General features: G+C 44.7%; 1 protein-coding gene across 1 annotated transcript; it reads right to left on the minus strand.

Annotated features, from left to right (window-relative positions):
* Positions 1 to 623: 623 nt before the first annotated feature.
* Positions 624 to 11838, minus strand: LOC114427510 (SLIT and NTRK-like protein 3). The gene is made up of 6 exons (XM_028395609.1): positions 11623 to 11838; positions 11194 to 11445; positions 10853 to 10968; positions 9674 to 10603; positions 8310 to 8529; positions 624 to 1919 (listed from the first exon to the last, which is right to left on the minus strand). Exons 1-6 carry the CDS (start codon positions 11836 to 11838, stop codon positions 771 to 773), a joined length of 2883 nt encoding a protein of 960 aa, XP_028251410.1. The 3' UTR covers positions 624 to 770.
* Positions 11839 to 12645: the final 807 nt, after the last annotated feature.

A 12645-nucleotide genomic window follows, 5' to 3' on the forward strand; every position in this document is an offset into this window, starting at 1 on the left:
TATTATTTTTGGCTCATCCAGGGAATGCAATTACTCGGCGGGTTTTGATTGGTTTTAGTCTCAGTCGTCCGTCAGCGTCCCATCCATCTGTAGTCAAACCTCTTTGTTTAGATAAATAGATCTGTATTCATAGAAAAATAAGCATTGACCACGCTGCTGGCTGTTCATTGCTAAGGCACTTGGCTGTTTTCAGTTATTTCTCGTCTCGCTTTTGTCTCCATCTTTTTTGTGTGACGTGTCCGTCCAGCTCCCTCCACACCTTCCGGCTGTCACAGTTCATGACTCTGTGTTTGATGTTGCAAAGAGCAGCTGGTGTGTTTCACCTCCACGCAGGTCTTTTGAGAGTGATAGTATGAACATCAACGCCCACGACCACCACCACCACCACGCTGTCTGCCGCTAATTACGGCGCTGGGTAGAAAAACAGAGCCATGGTAACGTTACGACTGAGGAGGAGAAAAATAAATTCTGTAGTAGCTGCAGCTGAAGTTTTGCCTCCAGGCAGAGATCTGGGATCAGCTATTCCTTGCCAAATACCAACCTATATGCCAGTTGTTGGGAAAATACAAAAAACTGACCTCAGCTCGTTATCCAGGAATAAACATAGTGTGTAGTGTGTAGTCGCGCTCTCCCACAGGCTCCTCTCAAAGCAAACCTCTGTACAGGAGTCATTGTTACAGGATGATTCATCACCAGAGAGGGAGATGATGAGGAGACAGGAGAAGAGGGGCAGCAGAGAAAGTGGAGAAGGGGGAGGAAGAGAAGGACTGTTAAAACTGGTAAGAGCGGTCCAGCACCTCCATGTAGTCTGGCGTGGTCCTCAGTCTGGCTCTCTGCTCTCCACCTTGCTCACCCTGGCTGCTATTGCCACCACCTGCTGTGGAGCTGGCAGTGGTGACTACGAGCGTTTGGTCGGGTCTACTGTCCTGTTTGGGGTCCTGTGGGTACGGGTAGCGGGGTGGCGGCCTCGCGTACTTGTCTGGCAGGTCTCGGAACTCAGGGGTGGGGAGTCTGAAGAGGCAGTCAACCAATTCCACCTTTGGGGTGGGGCCCTGGCTGTCGATGACTGTGGGGCACAGGATGCCGTTCCCATGGAGGCCTGCGAGCGGCCCGATCGCTCCTGTGACAGTGTTGATGGGTGACGAGGTCACCTCCAGAGCCCACTCCCTCTCCTTCTCTGCTGCGGAGCAGTATTCCCCATCGCCCTCTTTTGCAGCTGCAAATGTCTGTTGTTGCGGCGGCCTCTGCTTCACCGCCGTGTCCTGCTCCTCTTTGTAGATGGAGTTGCTACACATGTGTGCCGCCGCAGTAGGGTCAGGACCTTTAGGTGCAGCCTCCGCAGGTGGCAGGATGGTGTCATAGACATGATTGTGTTCTGGTGGAGGTAAAGGCGGTGTCTCTGGGAGGCCGTGGTGATGGTGGTGGTGGTGGTGGTGGTGTGTCTGCTCAGTGAATATTCCACACTCCATCTGGATGCCAGCCAAGTCTACCTCTCCCTGGCGACGGAACGGCAGCTTGTCCCTCCTCCTCAGGGCGTAGGCGATTAGTGCCGCTGCCGCAAAGAATGCAGAGACAAACAACACCAGCAGGCTGAGCACTAACACCGACAGCGGGATTGAATCCTTCCCCGGGGGGATCAGGGGTCCCAGCCCTGTGCCGGGGTAGCCAGCCGATACACCTCTGTCTGCAGCCGTGGAGGTGGCCGTCTGCTCCTCCTCCTCCTGCTCCTGGTCCTCCTGGGGCTCCAGCTCAGGGCAAAGCAGCTCCATAGAGAGGGAGCGGAGGTCTACGCCTTTGGTCTTTTCTGGGGAATGGCACACCACCTCTCCCACCACGACCACAGCGCTGAGGCCCTCCAACCAACGCTTCAGTGAGGCTGCTTCACAGTTGCACTCCCACGGGTTCTGCTGCAGGTCCACCTGGAGAAATACATCACACCACAGTGTAATACCACACTAATTACTGGTCTGCCATGCAATGCAAATTCATGAATCACTTTGTGGAATCTAAACAAAAACAGACCATTTTGCTGACACTTTTGTAAATACATGTTGAAGAATAAGGCAGCAGCTCGCACCCTAATAGTGATGACAACAAGACAAATTATGTTATATCTGTTACCTTTCAGCAGCAGGAGTGTATGGACAATTAGTTTTTCAGTGTTTGCATAGAACATAGATCTCCACAATGACCAGTGGCTCTAAATGATTTTTTAAAATACACAGGCGCTGATTAATGTAAATAAAGCCTCTCTGAGGTTATTAAAGTGCTTACATTTCCTGAATGGCTGTGCACAGGCTTGATATATTCTCAGTTGAACTTGTACCATCCACAAGTGCTCTCTCATAAAAACCTGTTCACGCACGCAGTACAGCGGGTTGTAGGAAAATTTTAGTTTACAATAAAGACCACTCAGAGTTTGCATAAGTGGTTATTCACAAAACGCAGCTGCAGTTTTTTTTGTGCGACGAGCATGTGAGAGTATCACACTTTAACAATAGATGAAATGACTCTCCTCCTGTGCTATAATCCAATAAGAGTGTGCGTAAATCCATTTTCTCATTGCCAGCTATTGATTGCATGTCCCAAAACAAACTGAAATATTCACTTTGTCGCACTCTGGGGAAAAAAAAAAAACACACACAAAACACAAAAGCAGATTATGCACAAAGGGAATCACTTCCATCACATCCTATTGTCTGTGCAACTGATCTCTTCCGGATCTTTAGCAATGACACTGGCAGCAAGAGCTGATATTCTCCACTCTGTCACACTTCCAAGGAGCTTGCATAAATGTTGTCATGCTAATTCAGTTAGGCCATCTCCCTGGCTTGCAGAAAAAGATGGATGCTTTTCCAGATGATTCAGCACTGCTGCTGTGGGAGCCACAGTGCGGCTGCCTCCCCTCATACCTCAACCCAAGAACAACCGGATCCTCTGCTGTGGGAGCTTTATGTGTGGCTTTCATAATGACATAATTGCAACTTGACGAGCAGAAAACAACACTCAGGTGCAGATTTTGAACACTATATTAAAGTTTTAAAGGCTTCTATGTATAAAAAGTGACATTTAAAGCCAACACTGCGTGACCAAAAAATGTCAGCTTGCTTTTTAGTTGTTTTCATAACAACAATTTTACATCTGGCTGAAACTCTTGAAGCATTTTATTGTTTGCGTTCATGCAGATCCCAGGGGCTCTTTCCTCCTCCTCTTTTGCAAGCATCTGTCCAACACATCCAGCACTGTTTACATTTTATACGCCTGGTCACCTAGTGTGTGATTTGCTGTCAACTTGTCCATCAAAACTATGTGGTGATGGGAAATTATGGGCCTTCCTTTGGGCCGACAGGTGCTAGTTGAGAGCAAAAGAAGGAGAGCATGAACCCATTATATCACTTTTCTCTGTGCCTTCTGCACATACAGTATATTAATTCAGTTAGAGAGGGGTGCACTGACCAAAACCAGTTATGCGTGCAAACGTCAAATATATTCATCCCGGCTTAAATAAAGGTGTCAGTTTTAATAAAAAACGGCCGCAGAAAAAGTATATTTGCTCTTGTGGGTTTTTATCATTACGACTAAATGACTAAAGATCAAGCAATAATCGTCTAAAATTTACTCGAGGGCTATAAAAATCTCACATCAGGGGAGAAATTCGGAAAGGTCCTCAGTGAGCCCCTGTGTGTCTTTTAATTGATCACTTTGCCCCAACAGCAATATCTCGTCAGTCATTAGAACTGCTCGTCAGTTCACAGATATAGAGTCAATATGAGCAGGTTTTGGGGAGTTCTGCCGTGCTCTCTTGTTAATGAGACGCCCCTCAGCATCAGCTCGGTGGTGCCTATCCATACTGATGAATCTGAAAATGCATGTATTGAAAATCTGTCTATACAAACAGCACAAAGCCGAAAGAATCACATCAAAGCACTTCATATGTGAACGCTCTGGTTACATATCATCAGTTTATGATGCAGAATCCATTCAAGGAGCTTCTTTTTCTTTTTTGAAGTGTTGTAATTTACTTTCACAAAGCCTACTTGTGCTCTCTTTGCCTGCATCGTACACTCAGGTAGCGATTTCCCATATTTCCCAGAGCGCCTTCAACAACCCCTTGAGAAGGGGCATGAACTTGTTCTATCCAGCAGTTCGTGTTTCATGTAGGTGGCGAGAGAGCTGCGGTAATAGCAAAGAGCAAGAGTTTCTGCTCCATTGAGGCCATTGTCAATGAACAAAATTGGCATCTCGGCCCCTGTGTGTGATCGCGGAACATCAGTGCAACATGGCGAGTGTAGAAAGCAGCCCTTGATCTTTCATTCTGTAGAAAAACAAACACTGACTTTGATGGATATCTGGATTTTCTGTGGACGAAATGAGCTGCAAACTCTCAGTGTGAAGACGTAATGATGTAATAATGTTCACCTGGAGGAAAATACAGTATTAAACAACAGAAGGCACGAGTTCATTCAGGGTTAGAAGGAATCCACAGACTGATAATCAATACTTATGTTATTATCTCTCATTATGTGGCTGCAGAAACATCCCTGTTTTCCATTACATTACATATTAACAAATTATTATCCAGATTCTCTGTCTCATTCTGGTTTTTATTCTGTGTTTATATAAAAAAAAACCTGCTTACACGCACAGAACTTCAACTATATATGATTATAACCACAGGACTTTGTAAACACATACTCAAATATAAAGTCTAATAATACTAATTATGTCATGCCATACTATTATCCACCCCCACACACAATTAAATACAAGAGGCTATCTGGAAATATGCTGTTTATAATGCAAGAAATTCATCTTACAGTGCAGCGGCAGAGCTTAAACTGGGTTTATTGACATGTAAAAAGCTAAATCAGAAGTTCTGAGACAGACGATCAATGAGATCCAAAGTCCATCTTCCATCCTGAGAGATTAGAAATATTTCTGTGCATGCCAGAGGACTGGTCAAACTCCTCAACTACTAAAAGCCTCGTCATTTCAAAAGGGCTTTTACTGAGATACCGTATTTATGCATAAAACACCTGTGGTGACTGTGTTTTTGCTGCACTGTGCAATTTCGGCTAAAATACTGGTTTATGTTACGAGAAAAAAACAACTTGTGTTTGCTGCATAAATATATCGACCACCGCTTTATTGTGTTGCAGGATGTGTGCAGCCAGCTGGAAACAATAACTATTACCACTCAGTGGCACAACAATGCTATATTAGCACAACTTAGCATCATTTGGCTCATTACCACAACGTCGCTTCATAAAGTGCAGTCAACAGTGTTAGTGATGGAAATCAACACTTTTTGCTAGCTAGAATTAGTCTGTGTAGCTTAGCGTGCTAGCAATCACTGTATTGCATTCCTGCCATTGATGGAGTTTGATGAAAAACATCATATCTCATATCTTTGTTGTAAATATGAAGCTCATTAACTTTATAGTTGTTAGCTTCATAAAAATAATGAGGTCCAGGAGGATAAGATAAGGTCTATTATCTATGTGTAAGACAGTCATGGAGCTTTAATATTTAATAGAAAATCATAATTATCTACAGCGTCATATAACATAGGTCATAGATATGAAGGGTAGCTAACATAACCTTGATTTTTATAGCCAGCTAATACACTTAGCTATAAAAATACTTGACACCATTAGAAGCTAATGTCTGTTATATGCAAATTAGGCTGTGAAACGTTGTGGTATTGATACTGTTGCTGGTCTTTAATCAAAGTAGAGGCTGCTCATTAAACTAACTTTGACCTCTGGGGCCACATGTGCATCTTTAACCTGTTTACACACAGCTGTCTTTCTCCTCCAGAAGCCATCCCATGACTCCGTTTGGATCCATGCAGACCTCGCTGACCTCATAGCTGGCAACAAATGTGGTTATCTTTGGACAGAGCCAGGCTAACTGTTTGCTTCAATTTCCAGACTTTATGTTGGAACCAGCACTAACCAGATGCTGGCTGGCTACGTATGATGAACAGATATGAGAGTGGCATCAATTTTCTCTCTTCCTCTAATAGCTCGCCAACTGCTGTTTTGTAACGGGGTTATCACATCATGACTGTTTCTGCAGCGTTCACTGTCTTTCAATAAGCTTTTAACCAGGAAGTACCATACAGGGTTTATCATGACGGAGCTAAAAACGGTGCTGGAAGCTGGCTTGGTCAATGACAGTGATAATTCAGGGAGTCGTGCTCTTGGCCATGAAATAGTCTGGCACGTAACATTGCGACAGGCCATTTTTTTAAATACTGCAACAAACCAAATATAATGTGTGAGCTTAAGAGTGCGGCACTACGGAGAGAAATTAGTCTCAAAATCCTCAACTGGTTCTGTCAAATTTTGGGTATACTCACAAATATGCGCCTGTGTACAATGAATAAATTTATATGCTTATATGTTTTATTTTCAGTTTCACCTTTATAACACGCTGTATGTGCACAGATTGCCTGAAAACATTGATATTTTAAGACTCACGGTCATGATTTCGGCTCCACGCGGCGAGCACACATGATGAGGTGGAACTCTGTTGGGCTTCCTGTCCCTGTTGTATTGGCCCCTGGTGAATACAGCTCTACTCATTCTTTCCTGACTGAATCTTGTTTTTCTATCTGATCACATAATAGCCATGGGCAAGTTTCTTCATTACAGCTGCCAATGACAGGAAACAGCACTCTAATACACAGTATGCTCTCATAACGTAGATTTGACGTGTGCACGCATGTGTTTCTGGGAGACGCTGAGTCACCTAAGTAGATTTTTTTTTATAATAAAATATAAGAAAATTACATTTTCCTTTTAATGTCACACTAACAAACACTTACTGATATTTACATATCAGTGTATGTTAGTGGGTGTAACTGTATAATCCTGTTCTTGATGGTGACACTGACTCTATAAGCTATACATGCTGCTGCTTTATGATTATCACAATGATTCCTTTTTTATTTTATTTTATTACAGCAGCCATAAGCTCAGCCCTGCCTCCACCTGCTTTACCCTTTGATTTTACCCGTGCAAAAACTGGCTCCAAAACCACACACTGGCGCCGAGAGATCCCACTACTTGAGCTTCAAAGAGGCCAGCGGTAAGTCAACAGGTGATATTATTGTCACATTGTTTTCTGCAGTCCACGGGCAGCACTAATGTGGCTTTGTCAGAGTAATAACAACCCTGAATGAATTCAATTACTGTGGCACAGATTTTTAAGCAGCACAATGGAATACGGCCCTCTGTGTGTTTCCTATTTGGTGAATGCTTTAATGCTCTCGGACATCAGAGGTGTATAATAGCCACAGAAACATAATACATTGCTACATGGTTCCTGCAGCTCCATAAAGCACTGTCGTCCTTCCCCCTGAGCGAACAATTAGAAACAGCCTCTGAACTGCCAGCCTCACCCACACTACCTTAGATTGGGAATTTTTCACAGAGCCAAAGTAAAGCGGAAATTCACAATGACATTCAGGCTAATCTACACCCACCTCTGCTCATTCTACTCCAGCTGTCTAAGAAAAGCCTGGTACACTAAATTTGTGAGAGGAGGCAGGATGGGAAAAAAAAATAATCTGTGCATTGCGTACAGCAACCAGTCAGTCACAAAAAAACCCACAAACCCCACAGCGCTGTAGTTTACTGTACTATCGTCTGTTTGCTGCATTAAAAAAACGACAATGCTCCAAAACTTGAGGGGTTCAGCTTTCTCCAGTTTAGCTCCTGATTTATTAAGACCACTTATGCAAATTAAGTCAATTGCAATTTTCCAATTAGAATACCTGAGGCGCAACCGTAGTCCCACATGCCACCGCAGCAGCAGAGCTCTCCAAACAACAGACGACATCGGAAAAACGCAGCTGTTCCAGAGGCCAGGAGATGGAGGACTGCCCGAAGTTTCCAATCAATCCAAAGATTTCAGCCTCTTTTGTTTATTTCATCAAGCTGTGATGCCATAATATGTCTGGGCAATCTATTAGTTCTTTCAATCTCATTGTCTGACATTTGAAATAAATATACTCTGTGTAATTATTCACGATTTGTTTTAGTAAATCAACGGGGGTGATACAATTCAATAATCTCCATGTTTTTTTCCATCTTGCTACTGTCACTCAACACAAATCATGTTATTTGGCCAGAATGTGCTGAAAGCCTCATGCCAGGTATCTGACTCATTTACACACACACACACACACACACACACACACACAAACACAGGTTAGAAGATCACAGTTGTTGTTTTTATGCATCCACCTAACACTGACACCATTATTCAGTAAATACATAGTAACACAGGCTCGCACCAACCTGCACCAGTCCCGTGAGGTGTTCCAGCACGCCCTCCATTGGCAGCTGCAGAAGGTGATTGTTCCGTAGATTGAGGCGAGCCAAATTAACTCTGGAGAACACACCGAGAGGGAGGCTCCGCAGGAGGTTGGCGTTGAGAAACAGCAGCTGGAGGGATGGCATGGAGTCAAAGGTGCCAGGGTCAACTTCATGGATCTCGTTGTACTCAAAATACAGGTACCTGAAGGCAAGAGAGGAGGAGGCAGTGTCACAGTTAAAACTCCCACTGCATCTCATCGCAGTTCTTGTGCATTCAAATCTTTTCATCCAGAAGGTAATTTAACTCTCCTACACCCACAGAATCACAATTACATCAATGAACATTCAGGCTACAAAGTCAAACAGAAATGTGATTGAATCTCATCATTCACGGCTCATAAACTGATCAGTATCAAATCATTGTGAAATTTTACACTGATGACTACTTACACTGGCCTCAGCATGCCTGATTATCAAGTTAAATCACATTAAAGACGCTTTGATCTTTCTTTTTTAATAATAGAGAGAGGCCGGTGTGATGTATAACCAGAGCCTTCCCCCTGCATGCTGGTCATCCAATATAGCTCCACTGCTGAAACAGATCTGGTTCAAATTGCTTCAACTGCTCTCCTACAATTTAGTCGCTAAAAAAGGCTAACGAGAGGTTAAGAGGTAGACGTTTTCAATGTCCAGAGAGGATCTTTATTATTGATTAATAGTCAGATTAATGGCTCTGAAGCCTATCTTAAGATATAGAGACAGCAAAGCTGAAAACCAAGCACTGAATATGAAGGTATCATGACTCAGAGCATGACTGTTTATCTGCTGGCTTCATCAGTGTTTAGCTCACTGAATAAATACAATCACCGTCTGTAGACATACATTATTTGCACAGGAATTATCTGAAGCTTAATCTGACAGCGATACACATATGCGTCACTCTGACAACGCACTTTCATAACAGGCCTTTTTTTTCCGTCCAAAACACAAATTCCAGGCATCATCCCGACGTCTCAGCACATTATCAACACCTCTGTATGCAAATACGAAAAAAGACACATTAATTTTCACGTTGTCACTCATACCAGGCTTACACCTCAACTGAAGCATGCCATCAGGCAGCGTGACTAACAAATGACATTCCTGGGAGAATGGGCACCTTTCATTTTAATCAAACTCCAGCATAATGGTAATCAAAGCGTTCTGCTCTACGTTATACCAGCATTACAGTGAAATGAATTCTCACATACTTATAAACAAATCCCTAAAAATCTCAAAGCTGACATGTGGTTCCAGTTTGTGAATTTGTCTGAAGTGTGATTAATCCAAAAGAAAAATGACCCTACCTCAGATTCTGCAGCCCCAGAAACATGTGCGGGCTGAGTCTCTCCAGGTTGTTCCCATTCAGGTAGAGGGTTCTCAGGCTGTTGAGGCTGGAAAAGGCCCCCTCCTGGAGGTATGAGATACGGTTGTTCCCCAGGTGAAGCAAGTCAAGGCTGGAGAAATTCCAGAAGTCTGTGCGATAGATCCTCTGGATTAAATTTCCACTCAGGTAGAGCTTGCGGCCGTTGAGGGGCCGCGGTGTGAGCTGGGACACATTGAGGAAGCTGCTCTCCTTGCAGTTAACGGTGAGGCCCAGGTCTGTGATGTGCAGGTTGCAAGTGCAGCCCAGTGGACAGATGATGGGGATGGGAGGGCGTGTTTGGTAACCAGCCACTGGGGGATTCTGGTTGGGCATCAGACTGCGAGGTGTTGGCGATGTTCTGGAGGGTCGAGGCCTTTTAGTCGGCCTCAGGTGCCTCTCCCTGTCTTTGCGCTCTGCTGAGGAAGAGGATGATGAAGTGGAGGAAGTGTGAGTGTTCTGGCGGGAGCCGTGCACCATGGAGGAAGGTTTAGTCGGCCTGACTCGACCGGGATGGGAGTTGGGTTTAGAGTTCGGGGGCAAATGCTGAGGCTGTGATCCTGTTGATGGACTGCCGCCCTCTCCTTGCAGCTCTTTATCGGGCAGGTCAGCGCACAGCTCTTTGCGGGGGATTTCCCTCAGGTCCTTGCCATGAAGGTGGAAGGGATATTCACAGGTAACATCCCCGACAACAGCCGTGTAGGGGATCTGACCCAGCCACTGCTGTAGCTGCACTGCCTCGCAGCCGCAGTTCCAGGGATTCTCCTCCAGCTGTAGCTCCATCAGGGAACGGCCAACGTACTCCAGGGTCCCAGCATATGCCAGGCTCTTCAGACGGTTTCCCCGCAGGTCCAAGTGAGTCAGAGACACAGATCTGGTGTGGGAGGAAGAGGAGGGGGGTGGTTAGCTAGGTTAGATGAAAGGACAAAGTGATAGTAGGAGAAAATAAAGCTTCACACATTTATTTTCAGAGAAACTTGCTTTTTTATCTGATTAATCCATCTTTTGTGCTATTAAATATTACACCATAGAAACATGAATTCAATGGTACAGAGACTAACTTTGTCTGATCTACAGATTTGTCCTGACATAACTCAAAAGCTACACTGCAAAATAATGTAACCTGAAGAGATGAGGAGGCAGGACAGGGATCAGGTTGTCATTCAGGATGAGAACCCGCAGCTTGTAAAGGAACCTCAGAGAGCCGCTGTCAATTCGTTTGATCACGTTGTAGTCAGCCTGCAGGTAGGAAAGAGAAAATGTGATGATCATGTAATTGCTTAAATTGGAAAATTGACTGAACCGAAAGCTTCGCAGTCTCCACTTGAAAAAAATGCACAGAGCTGCTGAGAAGATTCTTTCACTCCGGCCACGTGCTCGCTGCTGACTCTGTCTGTCAGAGATGCCTATTGTGATCCTCGCCAGTCTTGCATAATCAACCACAGATTACCTCCTCAAACCTACCTGGAGGTATTCCAGAGCCTCTAAGCCAGCGAAGGTGTCATTCCTAAAGACCTCCAGCTTGTTCTCGTGGAGGTACAGGCGTCTCAGTTTGGCCAGCCCGTTGAAGGATCCCACTTTGATGTCCTGGAGTGCATTGTTGCCAAGGTTTATCGACACTGCGTTGCCAAGGTGCTGAAACCCGTTGCTATAGAGACGCCTCAGAGAGTTCCTCTGGAGGTTGAGTTTAAAAGGGCGGACCCATGACTGTGACACCTGAATGATTAATTAGAGGTCTGATTAGTTATCTTATTAATTACATGAAAGGAACAGTTAGAAACACCCACAAGCCACATTAGAGGGAGGATATTAGAGGGAGGACATAAATAAGATAAATGACAGTGCTGGAAAGTGCTCCACATGCTCATCCACATAAATGAAGAAGAGTGATACCTGGCTGACATTAGTGAAGCCACGCCCATCGCAGTGCACGTGCAGCACGCCTTCTTTGACCTCACACGTGCACGGCTCGAAGCACGGCTCATCCACTTCCTCCTCAGAGTTGTCCACAAGAGGGGTGTGTGTGGAGGTGGGGGTGGGGGTGGGGCTGTGTGATGCCCGGGACAGGCACACACACCCCAGGGCCACTACCAGAGTGACCCACTGCATCCTCCTGCTTCTCCCTCTCAGCTCAACAGCCTGGGGCTACAGCCCGGCATCGGCCCTTTGCCGCACTGCACAGCGAGGCGCAGCGGGAAACACGCATACATTCAGACACAAACACACACACACACACACATACACGCATGGTTAAAAGAGGGCAAACAGCCAGCAGAAGCAGCAGCAAAAGTCGGTTCAGGATGAATCAGATTGATGATACATCAGAAGCATACTGAAGCAGTCAGAAAATAAATGTTAAATCACACAGACTGTAGTGCCACGAGGAAAGCACTACATTATACAGGGATAATGATGTATAGGCCAACTTGAGGCCACTATATGAGCCATATCAACATGTAAACATGTGCATGGTGCACTGGATTCAAGCAGGAAAACAAAGCTTACGATGCAGCGTGTTTACAAAAGAACATGCTAATTTAAAACAAGCTGGACAATCTCTCAGCTGCTACCATTCAAAATTAAAAATTCTAATTCTGACATTGAAAATGCTAAACAAAGGCACGCACATGGGCTATTTCACCTGTGAATCGCATTTTATCTGTTTCAGAGTGGCTTTTTGTTTTGTTGGGGGGGGGGTTAAAAAAAAGAAGCTTGTGATGAATATATTCATCTGTATTCTCAAATGCCCAGTGAAGCTGAAATGTCATGCATGTGTTGTTTTTTAATGTATGCAATATGAATATGGGTGCAATGCAAATCAGATTCATAATGCTTCTGTCTAATGAACTGCTCCTTTTAATAAGATGAATGGCAATCAAGAGAACAGGAGGATGTGGTGCAAAAAAATACCCCATA

The sequence above is a fragment of the Parambassis ranga genome, chromosome 22, assembly GCF_900634625.1.
Source record: "Parambassis ranga chromosome 22, fParRan2.1, whole genome shotgun sequence".
Lineage (NCBI taxonomy): Eukaryota > Metazoa > Chordata > Actinopteri > Ambassidae > Parambassis > Parambassis ranga.